Raw genomic sequence first — 20,058 nt, forward strand, 5'->3', positions numbered from 1 at the left:
TTTGTTGCAGTGCGCGCCCGGTTTGTGCTCAACCCTAGTGAAGGCTCTTTCGATTTCAATTTGCATACGGTGTACGGGACAGGATGGAGAACTGCTCCAGTTTAAGCCGGAGCCGCACCACAGCAGGCTGGGAAGTTCACGGTCATGTAGGACGCCTGCTATGGTTTGCTAAGAAGGCGCTAAGAACACTGCACCAGTGGTGCCAGCAGGGAAAGGCACCCGAGCGGTTCTGTAATGCCTCATTTCGCTGGGGCACCCCTAGAAAAATCGCTCCCGCATCAAAACAGCCGGGCCACTTTTACTTCTACGCCAGAAAGCGGTCATGTGCGGCTAATGTGATTTTATGCGACAAGCACCAGCTCACCGGCAGGCACAAGCACTGTCTGGGTCTAGCAGGGTCTAGCAGGGCTTAAGTAGCGTGCAATGCCGAATGCTGATCATAACAATCAATTCCGATGCACAGCTCCGGGTAACAGCTTGAATCTGTGCTGCCGGGCTACTGGATTTGGAAGTGGTGCAAGTTGTTCGTTTGGTTTCTACAGCCTAATGCACGGTCGGGAAATTTATTATTTAATCCCGGTACCATATCACCATTAAACACCGTTCTAGAGACAGGCGGCAGTATTTAATCTTGCAACATTGTAGCGTTGCCCGAGAGCGATCGCGATTGTAGCTAGGTAATCACGACAGTAAAACAAAACCTCAGAACGACCACGTTTAGGGTGGCTTACATCAGATAGAATACAAAGTTTATGCGATATAAAAAAACACTGAATTTGTGTGAAAGCTTTAATGTGTACGCGCTTTAGATATAATTAGAGAATAGCTTATTGCGTTGTATTGAACTAAACTATGTTTGGAAACTGTTCTAATAATTAAAACATTAATTAACAACAAAATAATACATATATTTTTCTATACAGTAAAATGAAATTGTCAAAGCCATCTACACTATTACTGTTACAGTGGCATACAGAGAGTTCCGACCCATACCTTACGGGTGTAAAATATGTTTGCAAGGTGGTTCGAAACTAAACTTGACAACACACCCAACATTATTTATGTTGAGTTACACCTAAACGCGCACCGATTGCCATAATAATAGTTGACGTGAGCAACAAGATAGAGAGAGAGAGAGAGAGAGAGAGACAGCGAGAAAGAGAGCGACAGAAAAAAATGAAATGAACAAAACTTATGCCGCGAACCGCGCGCAAGCAAGCAACCGACCGGACCATAAATCATGCTTCTAACCATTTCCCGATTCTCCGGCCAATTGATATTCATCGCTAATGGGAGAAAAACGACGATCAATCAAAGGGATGGCTTAGATCGATGGCTTAGTAACTCCAATCCCATCAGCTGAGCGACTGGAGCTAGAAGTGGAGCGGCAAAGTTGTTCTTAAGGCGCGTTTGGTCACAGCACAAACACACGCTTCCTTTCCGGAGGCTGCACCCTCCGTTGAATTCACCGAAAACACACCCTTTCATTTGCAGATTGACCCCCCCCCCCCTCTCCCTTCCTCTAGAGAACTGCACACATACATACACACGGAGTGAAACTAAGGATCGGTTGGTTGATGATCAGTTTTCCGTACGGCCCACTCCATCCGTGTCGGTTTGTAGCTGTGTCACTCTCGAAAAACCTTCGCCAGCCCTTCGCCCCGTTATGGTTGTGGACGAGTTAAGGCGGATGAATACGTTTGACACGCAAATCAGGGCCCGTCAGGGGCACCAAGGAAGCCATCATCCCATTGCCAACGCTGTAGCTTACCAGAAGCCCAAGGCGCCAGTTTCGAGGGCACTGCCGTAGTGATTGGTGTGTTTGCATTGGATTGGGATGGTTTAAGGGTGAAGGTTCTAGCTCTACAGATGTCATTGTGGTTTTGTGTATACTTGTGTAATTAACAATACTATTTGGAACTAATGGTTATTGATTATTGGAATAAAGCATCGAAGATGGCATTAAAGTTTAAATTTTATATGAAAATGTTAGATGGTGCTATTTAGTGTTTAAAAAGCATCTTTTTCTAAATAAGACGTGTGCATTTAGCGCTTGTAAACGCATCTTACATTAATGATAACACAACTAATCTATCCTGGGAATAAAGCTATTATGAAAATTAAAAATAAAATTCTATGCCAATGGGTTTCCAAACCTAATTCAATAATCGTATTTCACCAATTGGATTGGAACCAAACCTAACGGAACAAACAGTAACTTAACGTACAAAGAGTCATATAAGTAATGGTATTAATTGTAGATAACCACTTATCTCTCTTTCTTATTAGCATTTGCAATATGCTTTGCTTTGAATGATAACATAACTTGAATCCAACTATTTAAATTTGTCATTTTGAGGGACATCCATCTCAAAACTGTAAGTGATTATGCTTACCAATCTGATTTACAACTTTATCAACTCAAACACTGACGTGTTTAATCATAACTCAAAATGTATTCTTCGCACTCGGTAGATTTAAAACCAGACCCGTGGACGATCCATTCTCCTTCTCAGTGTTCACTGTCACATGCCACAGCTTCATGAATGCATCAGGAAGTGATTGTACGTGTATGTTCTATCAGATAAACACTGCGAAACTACACCTCATTAAATTTTATGGATTTGTTATTATGAGCTTAATATCTAAATTCTAGCCAATCTGCATAACGACACCGGTCAGGAGTGGGCAAGGGTGATGGGTGTGAAACAAGAAGGACCGGCCTTGCGAAACCGGTCAGTCGGCTGGACCCGGCCAGTCAGGGAATACGGGGGCACGGGTGTTCCACAAAACTGGCCGGCTACGGGCGACAGAACTAGATCAGAACCGTCATCGAAAGTGTTCAGGTTGACAGTACGCAGCGTGCGCTTTCGGTGGCTACCCGCCGGCAGCACCAACAAGAACGACGACGACGTCAACGATAAGATCGCGTGCAATACGCGATTAACCTTTCGCGTCTTCGACTGACCAAAAGCGGGCGTGCGCGCGCGCGCTCTCTCGGTTGCAGGAGCGGCCGTCGAGACAATATTTGATCGATGGAAAGAGGCTGTAGATCGCTTTTTAGTTCGTGTTCGGTTCGACTCTGGGAGGACCTATGTGGTGGGAGTTGCGAGGCGCGACCGACTCTATGGCTCTAAGCTCTAGAACGAAGTTGAGCACATTGAATCATTCATTTCAGCACATTCTCATTTACTGTGAGGTGTGAAATAGTGCAGTCGCAGCACTTTTTTGCCCCTCATATTTATTTATTTTTCCATCCTTGATTTCTCATCTGAAAGGCGCGCACTCGGGGTAGAATATTCTCCTTCGGCACTGGTTGGTAGACTCCAAGCATAAATCATTTATTTATGTTCGATTCTAATTGTGCTTTTCCGCACATATTGACACACTCGCGGGAGGTTGCGTCGTCGCTAGAGTAATGCACCCGGGCGGAGGCGTCATTTGACAGCTAGGTCCACCGCGGTCCACCACAGGCTGATGAATGGGGCGCCACCAATTGTAAAAAATAAGGTCATGTATGGCGCCCGCACTACACAAACCAACTGTCGAACAGCATGCGCGATAATGCCCAAAAGATTATGCAAACTAATTGAAAACTAATCGGCACTGGTGAGAAGACAACATGAGGCCTAACATGAGGTTAGGCTAGGTGAACTATTTTCCATCTTAGTCCACCGTAAGCAAATTTCTACTTTGAATTGGTACAAGTTTTTTAAAGATACATTTTCTTTTTAGTACACAATTTTGAAGAAAGTAACAGTTCTTAAATTGCTTTTGAATTATTATGTTTTTATTTCAATTAAAACAAAGCAATTTCAGCTCCTTACGTCAAAGTTATCATTTAAAAGCAATCAAACAACATGTTTTGACTTGTTTGGATAAAACCGGCCTACATAAACATTCATCAGAGATAGGAATACCTTTGCTTATCATCGAAAAGCCCTTTTACACGACCAGCAGCCTGTTCACCGTTAAGACACAGCGTTAAGCCAAACTACATTGGAAAGGGATGAGTCGACCTATTTTTTTACGGTGTGTCGATTTCAAGACTTCCCAAATACTGCAATATGTCCTCAAAGTTACGAAACAGATCGTAGGGGTTAACAAAAAATGAATGTGAAAGCACAAAGAAAGAGACAATTCAAGTATAAATGATATTACTAAATATAGATCGGATGTGTTTAGCGATACACAATGACAAAAATAAATTGAGAGGAAGTGTCAATAAACTACTATCCATACAGGTCGATGATAAATTGTGTACTTACTTTTCTTGTTAACAATGAGCACAAAACTACAATATGAAATACTGATTAATTCTTATGCCAGCAAAAGATTTTATAAACACAAAAGTAATAGGGTTGATATTGTTATAAACAATTAAACAAATAAATCAGCTCATACTGCAATGAACTACTTTAAACCATTAATAACCAAACCGAAATATAAGTTTACAGTTAACTAATGGTAGTACAGCGAAGTAAAGTATAACAGAACAAGCACACAAAAAGGGTTGAAAAAACAAAACATAATTCGCCGGATAAAACATATCAATAAAATATAATGTCAACTTATACATAATAATGCAAAGGCACACACTCCTTAAGCTCTCAACAGAGCTAAAACTTTCCATGGCTTTTGAAAAAAAAAAGTGTATCACTTTCCGTCACTTTATCCACGGTTTTTGTATTCATTTTCCTTTTATTATTTGCCGTTTGTCGCTGTTTTACTGGTCATTTGCAAAATATGTGTATCACGCGTCGCTCGAAACGGGACCCATGTAAACGTGGAGCAAAATCATGATGTTAAGATTTAATTCCCGTGCCCAACCAAGCACCCGAGCCGGGGAGGCAGTGGCTCGACCCGCCGGCAGCATAATAATTCATGAGTTGCATTTATGAACAATTGGACCGGTGGTGTGACCGTATTCAAAAGACCAGTCTCCAGAGTGGTGGCAGAAAACGACGGAGATCGAAAGAAAGGTAAATTCAGCGGCATCCGGACAGCAGAATGCGCGACCCGTTTGTGCAGCGAAAAGGATCTGGAAAAGATCCACATTTTGGCGCTCCCCGAGGATGCGGATGGGCGCTGCAAGGGAAGCAAGCAGCTTCCAGCTTGTGGTTTGTGTGCGACTTTTCTTCGTGACCCCGCTGCTCGCACCACACCCGAACGACCGAGGCTTAGCGTCTTAATGTTTTCTTAAGCTCTCCGCGGTGTGGCTGCGCCGGATTCGTGCTTAAAGAATTTGCTCGATGCTACCGTGCTTCCCGGCATCGCCCGAGGAAACAAGCTGCGCCTGCCTGTAGGAAGCCTGGGTATGGGTCCCGTTCGCTAATGACTCACACAGCACGTGCTTGAAGGGTTTTGGACAAAAGTCAGATTGGAAGGCGAAAGCAATAATAAAAAAGACACATACATACACACTCGCAGGAGATATGAGAAAAAAAAACATGAAACGTTACACCCGGTACCGCTTGGCGTGTTGACCAAGCTGAAATATAAAAGGTTTGCTCTAGTTTTCCTCTCACTTTCGTTTTAAAACGTTCGTGCTTTCCTGCGGTACCGTGCGGTGCGCACTTTTGGTACGGTCACATTATGCTGTACGTCAAAGGGCAGCCGGTAATGGTTGGTGCAGTTTGGAAAGGTGAGAAAATGCAGCCTACAGTTACTGGGTATTGAGAGCATCGCTACATAGCTACAGTCATTTCATTATTTGTGAAGTATAATGCAAAACAATACGTCCTATTCTAAATAAAAGAGAATAACACGTGAAAGTAAGGAGTAGAATGTTAAGAAAATTAGTAAAAATCAAATAAGTAAACTATTTATATCTCTTTCTTAAAATATGAATGATTGGAATGATTTTTTATTAATTCCAATCTTTAATAGTAAAACATCATTTTTATAAGCTCTTCTTGGCTCTAAATATACCTACATTAGAATATTAAGGCTGACTCTAGTTAATGCTTGATTCCGGCCTGAGTTTTCTGTTGAGACATTGATCTATTGCCGGCTATCTATTCCGGACCAAATGTCCAAACAGGGACGTAGACAATCGACCAAAATGGTTATTCCCTAATACACACATCATCTTACGTACCTTATGGGACAAGTGTCTTATCTAATTAACCGTTGGAATTTTAAAATCAAATTTATTATTAATTACTGCCCATTGCATCATCTACGAGCCGGCGATCCAAACCACCCAGTCTCCCAACTGAAGGCGTATAAAATTGCACACAAAGCCAAAGTGCCACTTAAAAGCCGCCACACAGTGAAACCGCACAATTCCTTCAAATACAAATCATCCTGGTACGCCCAAAGCGCATGTCGGCCCGGCACAAGAAATGTCGAGCACATGTGGTCCTTCTAGCCAGTTTAGCCAATTCGGCGAAAGAAACATGCTTTTGCCACCATCATCACAATCATCATCATCATCATTATCAACATCATCATCGTCTGCAGCAACGTGTGCGCAACTCGGGCTCGTGCGATCGCGCCTGGCTGCAGTCTGCGTAGGTAACAGTGGCGGACGGCGAAACCATAAAAGCCAAATCAATCACTTATGGGATTTAATAACGCCACAAAGCCAGTCCAAACCAAACGAGCATCATAATGCGGGCGAAAGAAAAGAGGAAAATACACACACAACACCAGACACAGATACACGTGCAGCCCTTCCTTTGCATTATGGCAAAGGGAAAAGCTGAACCTGACCACACAGATATCGCCTTTGCGATCAGATGGACGCGTACTTCTTGCAAGTATCCACACACACTAACGCTACGGCTAGTTGTGGTTGTTTTTCTCCAATCCCTTCAGCCATCACTCAGCCTCCAGAGCAGAACGCGAACAGCAAAGGCAAACAGTATCCCTCATTGAAGCGGAGGCCTTACGAAAGACTCTCGCCAACAATCACCAAAGATAACGGATCTGGTCTATGGAGCTTTTGGAGCGACTGCTGCTGGTGTCAGACGGCAAGCGGCAGAAGCAAACTAAAGGGTGCAATAGAAAGCCCGATAGATAGATGATAGCTCGATGAAACTATTATTAATTAAATAAAATCAAATTACATTAATCAGAAGTGTGCCTTTAATTCCTACACTTTCCCGGTCGCGATTGCAATCGATCGCGAGCCCTCCTTCAAAAAGGCGTTACCACTTTATGTCACGAGTGAGCATTCTTGGGTAGTGGATTACGTTTAGACTGCTTGATTCAAGTGCTCAGGTAGTATAGTACAAGTCTGACGGCCAATATGACGATTGCTTTTTTACAAAGATTGTGCCCGATTGTCCGACTGGTTTGATCGACCACTCGACTGTACAAGGAGTGTAAGCAGTGTGGAGCGTTTTCAGGCGCTCAACTCGTTTTGAACATTCGGGGAGGACGTGGAATTAGGTAAGGATCGTTCAGAATCGACGGCAAATTGCTGGTAGCACCTCCACTCCGATCACTTATCATCCAACTGTCTCCGTTTTTGTCCGTTTTTGGGATACTGACCAGCATTGGCGATGCAGGCACCTTCGCTACCGACAAAGCGTGCCTGACGTTAGCAAGCGATTCGGGGCCGATCGGGTGCACTCGTACCCACCAGTTTGCCGGCGATATCGCTCTAAATTGGCTATAACTTAATCGGTTGTTAATATGGCGCACCGCAGGTGGCGTGCTCGCACTTTGATACCGTGCCGTGAGACTCCCAGCGGTGGAGAAGTGATTGGTTGTCTAGCGAGGGTACCACGTTTAAAAGGTGGCAAAATAGTCCTACTCAAATGTGCCCCGTTATCAGAGATGAAAGTTAGGCTCGCATGAGATCGGTCCTCTTGTAGCGCACGGACCAGCTAGCAATAGGAGCGCAACAGTTAGCAGAAAGTTATAACTTTCTGGGAATGGGAATGCCCTGCGCAGCTGCTCATTGGAACTCAGAAGTGTGTATTGCTGGATAATTGGAATGCGAATCACATAAGGCTAACACGACAAACCTCTGGCGACCTTTCTTGGTATGCTTTGACCATCTTAGAAACAACGCCCTCCAGCGGATTATTGATTTCCAAGGTGGGGCTGGCACTCTCTCTCGCTCTTGCTGTCCTCGAAAAGTCGGGTGAGCAAATGAGTGCTTTAATCACACACTATCAGCTTCATTCTTGCCTTCAGCTCGTTGTATTCCAGTCTCTTTCTCATCTATCGCACCCATCGTGTGACGGTTTAACGGCTTCGTATAATTATTATTGATATCTTTATGATGAACCTGTCATAATACCTGTCATCAGCTGTCATAAAAGTGTTAGCGAAGTCATTTTGAGATGCCATTCGACTTTTTTTCATCTTTATCGCCTTCCTCTCTTCTTCGGTTCTTTTTCTGCTGTCACCTCTGTGTGTGTTTGTTTTTTTTTCATCCTCACCAACACGGTGCGTGTGCGGTTTATCGAATAGCCCGCCCGTGTGAAGTATGTGTGGCCGGTGTGACACACACCCCACACTTATCGTGCGTAAAAGTTCGTCGCATTTTCCGCCTGTCGTTAAATAATAAAATTATTACCATTGCGCCTTGTGCTCGTGAAGCGATCAAACGGAAAGGTGCTGAGAGGCAGAAGCAAAAAAAACCTCAGATCATCATCAAGTGCACCGGACGGCGGCTGGCAGGTGTGACCACGCCGCCCGTTCTGGGGAGCCTTCCGAAAAAAGTGCTCCAAAGTGTTTCTGCTATATGTGACCATGGACCTTTAGCAGTGCTTAAGATGCGGAGCAAATTAAATCGTCCCATATAGCTAACCCCTTGCTGCTTCTATGACACATTTAAGATCCACGGTCCCTTGAATGTTCGTTGTGCCGCTCTTAAAGTGTCGTAATGGCTTTTTACTTGCATTACAGTTTGATCTGTATTTTTTGCTTTCTGTCTGATCTCCCTTTTTAGTTCGCCTTCCGCCCGGTCGTTCTGAGCAGAGGATTTAAATTTAATGACTTACTCTAATGAATTATTCAGACCGTCCACGCGTAGGACCCAACGTGTCGATCGTAGCTTGAGCTGTCGAGTGAATATCCTCAAACATATGTAGGGTTTATGGAGAGTACAAAAAATGAATAAGGTGTGTTCTGCTGGCTGGAAACGCAACACCTCCGGTAGGTGCCTTAAGAAGATCGTAGGACTTTTACTTTCACACTTGGGCGCGGTTCTTCTGAGCGGTTCTGCTGTAGGTATCAACACTGCCGTCGCGCTTGGCTGATGATTGAATGCTATTAGTTTTGTTAATATTATGTTATTATTCCAACGAATCGCTACCTCGTTCGATGTTGGCTTAAAACAGTCATTTGTTATATTATTGAATCAATTGGTCAACACAGACAACTTAGCAGTAGAAACAAAGTTTTTTATTTACTTCAACAACGATGATTGCAATTCCTCCTTTCAGTTACTTACAATTAAAGTATTAATTGAATAAGTTAGTAACAAGCACTTCCGGTAACTTATCACACCTTACACCATTTAACCGCATTTTAATCTTACAGCTTTTAAAGCTTTATTATTGCTTCATTAACACCACCTATGCTTAAAGTTCCTTATCGCAGACGCTGTGTAAAATCAAATCGCAAACTTCAACCAGATTCTCGACATCGCTAAAAAAAAAGAACTAAAACGTTTTTGTAGCCAACTCCTACATGTTGCTTCTAAAGGAACATTTTTTTCTCCACACAGCAACGTGTACCATTAACGATCACTTTTTTGTGAGCTCATTATGCAGGGTGAATATAAACGATTCCGTCTAATTGCTGTAATTTCGTATGTGGCGCATAAAAACTTAGTGCTCAAGGTCACATGATCCATTCAGTAAACTAACATTAAATTTACTAGGTTGATACTGTTGCTATGCTTTGAAATAGACATTCACATAATATTGTGATTACAAAATGAACAGAGTTTATAACATAGTTTAACAGATTTTGTTAAAAAAAGTAATGAATGCATTTATGATTCTCTAAATATTTTAAGTGATACTAAGTGATCAAAATATCGTTTCTTAAATTATTAAAAATAAATAATCTGCTTTACAAACTAGTAACTATTAGGATTGTTTCATAACATTACAATCGAACCCATTCTGGATGAAGTAGAAAGAAAAGATTTACGTAGAGATAACCAAATAACAAGAAACAAATGTATCAAATTTCTAAGCTCCGCCTGATCAGATCGATGTTATGGAAGGTTAATTAAGCCATTTTGTACGTGCTCGAAACACTGGCAACAGTCGACAGACCCCAACTTCGTATCTCCTCGAACGTGAACAGATCCATCGCAGCTATCAAATGTCACTTGGGCAGGATGTGGTGGAAATCCTTACGGCAGGAATCCTTGGCTTTTTCGTACCGTGGCTAAAGGTGACGTTTTGTTGATTCGTTAAGATACAAATCTCCCCTTTAGTACAAGCGCCGTAGCGAGGGTGGTGTGAGTCACTGCAGTCGGTGAGGATTTGAACCAGCGCACAACACGTTCCAGCAACGATCGGATCTGATGGTTCCCACCCTTTTCCCAATCGTTTGCGTTTGGGTTCGTCTTTTCGGCAAATCTGCTTTCAAACGGCGGGTGTATGTTAGTGAGTATGTTTGTTGCAGCTTCGTCGACGGTTTCAGGCGAGACCCCAAAATCGTGTCAGTCGGGATGGGAAGAAGATCATCTTCGTCATGATGCCGGCGATGAGCGCCAGCGCCCAAAACACTCAATCCCAGCCCAGCCCAGCCGTTCCCAAACGTTGCACGGCACACAAAACACGCCTTCACCAAAGCATAAGGTCGCGCTGTCTGTTAGGATCGTGTCGTGAACCCTCGTCAGCACCATCAGCGATCTGTGGCGCGAACTTGTGCGATCCCACGCCCCGCGATCTTTCGTGTCGTTTTCTGTGGCCTTTCTTCTTCCAATGCCCCAGCCCGCCCAGGTCCCTGCCCAACCGTCATGCACCGTGTGTCGTTAATCAATCAATATAGCTGGCGCGTCTCTGAAGCGCGGCAGCACGACCCATTCTCAGCTGCGACCCATACCCACGGACACATCGAGAAGCGATCCAAAAATTACATTAGGTTACATAAATCTTTAGCTTATTAAAAACGAGTTAAGCTTTCCGTTTCGTTTCGTTTGCTTCTTGTGTGTACCAGCTCTCCCCTATTGCTCTCCCCGTTCCCTTCTACATCATCTTCCATTCCTTGGGAAAAAGTTACCCTTATGATGGGAGACTATTCGCAATCACGTTTCGTTCCATTTTTCTTCCGAGATGGTAGATCTTTCTTGCGATGAATCGATCGAGTGGTCGCTTCTTTGCGCGAACGGATGGGTGTAAACGGCATAGTACACATCCCTCAGCTTACCGTCTTGAAGCTACATGTGGGTAATGAGTTTTTTGGTGACTGTGAAGATGACACACTTCCAGAGGTGGGCCGTATTTTGGCGCCATCAAGAAAATGTCACACGCACCGTTTTGTCGCATACAAAGCAATAACGCCTTTTGCACACTCGGTACAGTCCTGCCAGGCAGTTACGAGCAACACAGTATTTTACGATGACCTCTCGCCAACACGGGAGCAGGCTAAAGATGCGTTGTTGTTTTTTACGATATCGATCAATATCTCCCCGCAGCTTCTTAGCTTTACCTAGGGCTTCTTTTTCGTTCCGTTTGACGGTATTAAATTGCATCGTGGGTCTTCAAAGAAGTAGCATCCTGCCAGCGATAAATGGTTGAGGATAAATTTTATGACAATATTCAATCTGATGGCTTCAAAACTGAAGGACGACTACAACGAAGAATCATTAACTAGTGTCGTATGATGTAAAATATTATATTTTGTGTATTCATCGCTTTCTGGTAATATATGTATACACACACACATATATATATATATATATATATATATATATATATATATATATATATATATATATATATATATATATATATATATATATATATATATATATATATATATATATAGATATATATATATATATATATATATATATATATATATATATATATATATAACGCCTTTTGCAATAATTCAACTTTGTAAATAAATCTAAATATGATTGCTTACTACGAATCAATTAGAATAAATAACAATAAAATAAAAATTCATTTTTGTGCATGTAACTCAAGAAAAAAAACACACACTTTAATATGTTAATTATTCATATACAATAATTTGTCTTTGGATTTCAATATGTCATTCACTTAATTTTTTAAGTAAGACACCACATTAATGTTTTATACGCTTATACACTTTTTCATACGCTTGTGATAAACACTCTTACGTTTATAATACACATACTAAACACAAAAAGCAGTAAATTGCTTACATTCTATTGTGAATTACTACGAGTAAAAGTAGCACCAAATATATCTTCCACAAATTTGGTTGAACAACGGATTTCAACAAGTGAACACTATCAATTTATAGCCGGTTGTTAACAGTCACATTATTTACATCAACAGCGACGTAAATCTCCTATTATTTCTGCCAAATATTTTGCCACAATTAGTCCCATCCTAATACCCCATAAATCCCATCAGAGCTGGTTGGTGTCGCATCACACAAGAAAACCAACACGAACACGATCGACTTGATAAATGTTTTCTGAAAGCAGAAGAAACAATCACATATAGGAGCAACAAAAAATGTCCAACCTCTGACGATCGGGAAAGCAAGCACAAGCAATAAAATCTATGGATCTTCACAAAACTGCAAACTTTACTCATAAAAGAGAAAAAAAAACACAAACCGAAGCATCCTGTTAAATGACAAAATCCACCAAAGCGGACGACACCTAGCACCAGATAGATTGGGGCAAAATTGTAAACGGTTGCTGCTGTTACTACTGCCGACACGGCTGGTTCACTAAAGGAAGAAACTCGTGGGGCGATAAAGTCAACGGTTATGAATATTCATGTCGTCGTGCCTTCGATACCGATGCCGAGGCAAAATACATATTTTGTGAATAACTAAATCTGATGGATGACGAGTTAAACGGACGGAAAAGTGCAACCCGAGCGTGAAGCTAAAGGAAAATTTTATTGCAAAAAAGAACCAACATAAGAAGGAGGATAGGTGGCAAAATAGAGGAGGATGAATTCTTCTCCCAAGTTGCCAGCTTTCATGGGCTTGTATCTCTTGAGCTTCTGTTTGCAATGGTGCTGTTGCAGCAATGCAAGATTTATGGAAAACAGTTGGTAATGCCTATCGGTTGTGTGTAAAGTAATAGAAATTGTATAGAAAGCTAATGTTACTTTTTTCTCTGGTTAAATGGTCAAGACAACATTAAAAAAATAAAAACAAAAGAATTCCAGTTTTGAGGTTTATTTCATTGATTTTAAGAATGGTAATAAATCATATTAAAAAAAATCAATTTCAATGTATATTTTCATCTTTTAAATTCATGTGGAATGAAAATTTTTGAATTTAAAAGGTTGTTTTGCTGTAGTATTTTTTTCAGAAGTTCAATCAAGATGACAATTCGTCACAGCTTAAGTTTTCATCTATTAATTCATGTTCATAAGAGAAACGCCATCCTTTCCTTCTTTTCGTCTATAATCTGCAAGGCTTTGCACCGGCACCTGAAACGTTCCTGTACCGTTTATACTTGATAGATTCAGATTTTTTCCTCCAAATGCTCCATCTAGGTTCTTCAATCCGCCCATTATCGTGCGTCCGATGCAGCCCTCAGCCAAACCTTCCACCGACACAGCTTCGCTTGATGGCAGGCTGGCTACCGCAAAGGTCATTTTTAATGGTCACTTAGGAGGGCAACAAATTTTCGGAAAAGGGAAAAGATGAAGAATGAGAAGGTCGGGCATAGTGGGAGGAGACGACTGCGCCACCTCTTCCATAGGCACCGGCACGAGCTGGTAATGAGTTTTTAGGGGAATTTATGATAAAAAAAATCGACTTCCATACGCACTGCTCATGATGATGGAGCCGAATAATGGTAGCTTCAGTGTTCTGTGCCCTTGATGATGAAGAAGTGTTTTTTGCTTTCTCAATACTGCTCTGACAAATATTAGGGACAGCACTCTGCAGTAATGAGCACTATGCAGTAATATTGAATGAAAATGTGTCTTAAAATAATTTTAAATTTCTTTGTAAACTATATATCTCGCATTTCGTAAATTTGTACTGCTGGCTGGCTGGGCAACTTGTAAAACTACATAAAGGTTTGCAAAATAATAATAAAAAAAAACATATGAAAAAATCAGAGCTTCCACCCGAATGGCGCTTTGAAACTAATTCATCTTCCTGTAGGCTGACAGGCTTCCCGCGTTCGGACTTGGCCCCCTGTCATGAACCGTTTAACCCCGAATGCTGCTTATAAGCAACTGCACCGTGCGGCAGTGATGGGAGGGCCGGAAGATAAGTTAAAACGAATGAAAAAAGCACGCCTAAACGATCGCACACGTTTGCATTCCCTCACTCGTATGCAATCGTCTTACGGATACGCCTGAATAAAAAGCTTGCTAAATCGGCTACCCCGACCAGATTTCTGGTGCAGTTACGCTATTTCTATTAGGATTTGTTTTTTTATTTCTCCGTTTTTTCAGTTCTGCTAAGCGGCATTCATTTGTGAACCGATTTTTGTGCTTCCTATTTGATCAGGATCCTGCAATTCAATCTGCAGCACCCAACAACTCCTCAAAAAGGTGTGGATTCAATGGCGTCACGAGCTCACGAGAAAGCTTGGATTTCGCTTCGTTCAAACAGCAGCACCCACCAACGGTGTACCAAATTTTCTAGCTTTGGGAAAAAAACTCACACACACACACACATTCGCATTGTGAGTGCAAAAGAAACATAAACGAAAATCTAATCACGACATTCATCTTCTAATGTAATTAATGCGAAAACGTGTCGTTCGCGTTACGCCGACGTTGATGGCGGTGACGATCCTCCGCAAAACAGCGCTCAGCGCCAGCATCACGAGCCAGGGGATTGGTCCCGCCAATGTAGGTGAGTTTTTGCTTGTTGATGTGTTTACCCGTGTCGGTGGGTGCTTCCAGTTTTCGGGAGAACCCCGGTACCGACGAAACGGTTCCGCCTAAGATTGGGCTGGGTTGGGTCGGGCGGTGATTTTGTTTCGCCTCGATTCTGCCGCCTTTTAAGCAAACCGGGCACACCTTTCGCTTTTTTTTCGGGGAGAGGGCGACAGCGAGACGAAACGGGAGACTGCTAAGGGGTTAAGCAGTGGCGCACATTAGCGCTGGTGTTGTAGCGGGTAAACAGTGGATTAAGTTGCCGCCTTAGTGGTTTGGGGTGGCAACAATTAGTATATATTGAGAGAAGGAATGAACTGAAATATTTTTGCAGACGTTGAATCGGTTGAGGAAGGGAACTTTACGGCGAGCAATAGTATGAAATGTGTTCAGGAAATCGGCTATCATTGCTCAAGCGATGTTATATGCCGATCATAAATGATCTAGCATGTTTGTGATACGCTCCAAAAAATGCTGAAAATTTGTGGAAAAAATTGTGTACTTAGACATTTTTTCACGAATGCAGGCAATTCATGAATGACTGGCTGATTACGAATGTCAATTAGACCACTCTTGAGAATATGGCCTTTGATGTCTCATGAGGGTCTAACCTGCAAAAGTAATCCAATTGCGAGCTTCTTTCAATGCTTTAAAAGTTAGAACAATCCTATGCTATGTGTCCTATGCTCACATACGGCTTGGGTAAGGTGCAGTACTTTAAGCACAATACACGCTGTTTATCAAACCAATCATAATAGTCGTGTGGCACAAGTACACTTCAGCGCAATTATTGATATGCATATTTCAAGATCAAAGTCTCCGTATGTGTGCGTACATTTGTGTATCGCTCAAGAAACTAGGACCACCTTTCAAGGCTGGCCCTGATCTGACAGCGCTTCTGATCAGCCAACTGTGCGATGCCCACAATCTTGAGCGCACACTCTTCAGGGGGTGCCCTCCGGACGACAAAGGCCCGATCGGCTAATGAGAGTGGCAATTGTCAATTACGGATTGGTTGTGCCGTTTTATTTCATCGATAAACGCTACCTAATAATGACAGCCGTATTTTATTGTCACATATGTACGCCCGTTTGATCGTTTGTCCTTCGGTTGGAAACCAGGCGCCGCGACGTGGGAGGCGGTAGTAGGCACGGAAGCGGCCGGTCGGGCAGGAACTCCGGCGTTCCGTAATCGTACTGCCACGACCGCACACGAGAGCAGGTGGAAGGTTTTACCGTCGGCCATGCTCATGGCACTGATTTTATTCACCCCCCGATCATGATCATGAGTGTCCTCAGCCCTCAGGGAGACCGAGAGGCTTTGGCACAGCTGCTCCAGTGTCCTTTCACCGGTGCGCTAGTGCCCGTGCGAGACAGGACGAGAGGGCACGTGGAGACCCGGGAAACCTTGACCGTAACAGAACGAACCATAGGCGGTAAGATCCGTTTGCTGTGCACTACGCAGGCGGACACCTTTGTGTTGTGTTGTTATGCTATCCTTTGAACCAAACTTTGATCTGTACATAATCTGTACTTTGAAAACTTTGATCTGTACAATGAATTATCAGCACTTACCATGTAAACCATTAAAATTCCAGTACGCCGTATCAAAATGATAATCCTTGTGCGATGACAGTGACGATGACCACAACAGCAATCGCGTACTGTAACTCCAGCGTTTAGGTGAACGATGACGATGATGATGAAGAAGAAGGGCAAATCACCGATGTCGATCGGTTACACCAGCACTACTGCATCGAAACATCCGGGAGAGTGTATGCAACGACGAATGCAGAGGTCTAGGGTGTGCTTGCTTCTGATGCTCACGAGCAGTCGCAGCAGTAACGGTAGGCGAACCAACTGACAATCACCGCTACGAGATTAGCATTAATGGACAGCTACATACACGCAAGTGCACACTTCCCATCTATCTAGACCTTTTTTCTCACTCCCTCTCTTTTTTTTTCAAACAGACACTTTCAGGATTCTTGGACAATAATTTTCTACACGATCACACGCTCACACGGACCCATTCGTTTCACCGCAATCGACTGCAGCACACTTCGGTATCATGCCACTAGAGCGCGGGTCAACGGGAACGCAGCTGGGGTCAGTTGGATTCAATATTGGGTCACATACAACCACACAAACACACACAAACACACTCACACTTTCTGACAATCACTCAGAGCTTTACGAAAGCTCAATGCCTTGAGAAGCCCAATGCATCGATCGATGTATTCCGCGGTACTTCCGTCAGCACTCTAGGACCCCCGCCAGCGTGTAGGACTCTTGCGCGACGGACAGTCCGCGAAAGCTGGTAACCCAATCGACACGGCGCGCACGGTGTCCCCTCAACCAGACGGTTGTTTTCATTAATGCCCTTTTAATTGGTCGCCTGCTGGTGCTCGAGAGGCTGTGGAGGTGCGCACCAAAAACCGAGGAAGTGAGGCGTTTCTAGAACGCGGAGAAACTGGCCAAGATGGTCGTGTACGGAGTACGTGTACGAGTAAATGCACACCTTAATTTGTACCCGTTTGGAGCATGGAGTGTTTTTAGCATACGTGTTCGCGAGCTGGACACAATCAGGCCTCCACCGTGCTCGGAAGGTAGGACCACTGTACCGCGAGAGTAGTAGTAATGGACGGGGACGACTGGTCGGCGGCAACCTGGCTAGAACGTCGGACCACAGTGCCACCAACAAACGTTCGCGCAATCTTCGAGGTCCCCGCCGTTTCGGTGCAGACCATAGGTTTTTCACGATCCCCCCTCCGTTCACACCCGGCCAGGTGCCGAGCTAGCTGGCAAACCGGTACTGCGTACGTGAAGCTGGCTGCTCTCTAGTACGCCTGCCCACTACCTGCCACTGTCTGCGCATGGGCCCTTACAAGTGACGGGAGGCGGGGAGGGTTTGTATTATTATTCTTGAACCTCCCAGTCGTAGCAGTAGCCGCAGTCTTTTGCACCAGCGGCGGCAGGTTTTGTTGTTTGCAGCGGACACAACTGGTTCGGTGCGATTTGTGCAGTACCTTTCAAACAGGTTAGCGCGCTCCGGTCGAAGCGAAGGCGCGTTAGAGTTGTTGCCTTCGCGTTGCGTTTAGATCGGCGTTATTTTTTTCTATATTTTTCACCACACGCTGCTGTCTTCTACGCTCCAAACACGAAGGTGCACTTCGGGGGCCCCCGACAGTAGGACGGCTTATTTTTTTCCTTCAACTGTTTTCAACAGCAACTACCGGAACTGAAGGGCTACGTGGCTTGAGGGTTTCGATAACGGAAATCTTGCCTCGGCTGGAGATCGTACGTTGAAGAACGTCAAAGTGATGTGAGAGAGGGTTTGGGGGATAAATAGCTTTCGCACACACGAGTTTTAGAATTGGAATTTTTGTTTCGTTACTCACACACGCACAGAGACAAGAAAATGCACATACACACATACACACAACAATAACTATGCTACTTCCACACGTCACTAAACGCTATCGATTTCCTTAAATCACTAATACTGGCCTTAAGCGATAGTGAGTGTTTTATTTACATTGCGAACAGGCAAAGTGCGTTGAATGCTTCAGTGCCTTGCTGTTGTGTTGATTTGTATTTTATCGTTAATGTATGTGGGTATGTAGCTTTTCACTACTAATCAGGCATTATGTCCATAGACAGTATAAAAATCACTTTGCTCTTTTGTGTTACTTTGCCTCACATGGTATGCTACTCATCTCCGGCACTCTGCGACACACTGTAGTCATTATACATTGACTTTGCGCAAATCGTCAGAAATCACACGGCCGTACATGCATCCTTGTGGTGACTACACATCCTCTCCACTCACTTCAGCATTAACTGCTACACTTCAGCACGGCACGACACGGAAAGGGTCAAACTTGAATCATACCACACCGATACACTCCCTTCTTCGTGCCGCCAATACGTTCCGTGCGGGAATGGACCATAAATTGATCCTAATTCATGCGATAATAACAGTAATCTTGCCAAGCAGCCGCATCAGAAGCAGAAGCCAGCCTGCTGGTGCTGTCGAAGCCTGTTGGTCGAAGGGCTTGGTTGGGCGCAGGTTAAGCTGACTGGGGCAATCGTGTTGTGTCTTACACGCGGCTCGTTTGCACTCACACTTTAATTGTCGTAATTGCAGGTATTTACGTTTTGGAAATTAGCATCCTTCTTCCAACTTCCGTGCATACTTGTGGACGATCGTACTTTTTGCATAAAAGCTGTCTCAGCACATGGAATTCGGTAGCAGATTAATGAAACAGTGTTTCACAAAGATTTCTAACAGCTTCGAAGGACACTCGTGCTAGAAGTACTAGTACACAAAACGATCACTTTAAATTGATGCTACATTATTACCAGATCACAGCAGTAAATAATTTTAATCAGAAACAAACACAACGGTTGATTTTTAGCGTCGCTTAGATTAGAGAACACAAGACTGCGATCGCGATCAAGAAATGATCAAGACACTTTACTGTTTGCGGAAAACCCACGATGGGTTTCCGTTTGTTGCTTACTTTTTCGCTTGCTGGGTCGAGAAATCTTTGTTTTTTCACAACCCCGAAGGATTCGGATTTAATCGCCCCCGGCTACGGTTGCGCACGTAACTGATCGTTTTTACGCGCGTAAATTATTCCACTGCACGCAAAACCTTTCAATAGTTTGAGGTGTGTTTTGCATACGCGTGAGGAAGGTCATGCACGAAACTGCGACGTAAACAGCAACGAAAACACTGCACAGACCACATGCAATAACCACGATTATAATAAAAGGACGAATCAGGAAGCACCAACGTGAGACGGAAAACGGATGCAAAGGCGCGTAGTTGAAACCGAACCGCTAGCAAGCAAGCTTCACGCGAAACACGTCCTGCCGTCGCGCGGGACAGCTCAATACTGAAAATGAAAAGCGCAAAACAAAACACAAACCGCAACCATACGCTCGCCGGCGACATGCGGCCGTTCAACAACAACGCGCTTCTCGCCAGAGTAGTGAGCTGCACGAGCGAGCGAGCGGCGAACCTTCAAAACGAGGCCCGCTACTACTGG

The 20,058-nt window shown here is 43.6% G+C and overlaps 1 protein-coding gene across 1 annotated transcript in view; it reads right to left on the reverse strand.

Annotated features, from left to right (window-relative positions):
* The window catches only part of LOC1275257 (Krueppel-like factor luna), a 136,820-nt gene extending 116,762 nt beyond the window's left edge, over positions 1-20,058 (reverse strand). Inside the window, exons 1-2 of the mRNA XM_314495.4 lie at positions 19,528-20,058; positions 16,577-19,322 (exon numbers count right to left, since the gene is read on the reverse strand). Coding sequence (XP_314495.4) covers positions 16,577-16,588 — 12 coding nt within the window. The 5' untranslated portion in view covers positions 16,589-19,322; positions 19,528-20,058. The remainder of the gene's footprint in view (positions 1-16,576; positions 19,323-19,527) is intronic.

Source organism: Anopheles gambiae, chromosome 3 (assembly GCF_943734735.2).
Source record: "Anopheles gambiae chromosome 3, idAnoGambNW_F1_1, whole genome shotgun sequence".
NCBI lineage: Eukaryota > Metazoa > Arthropoda > Insecta > Diptera > Culicidae > Anopheles > Anopheles gambiae.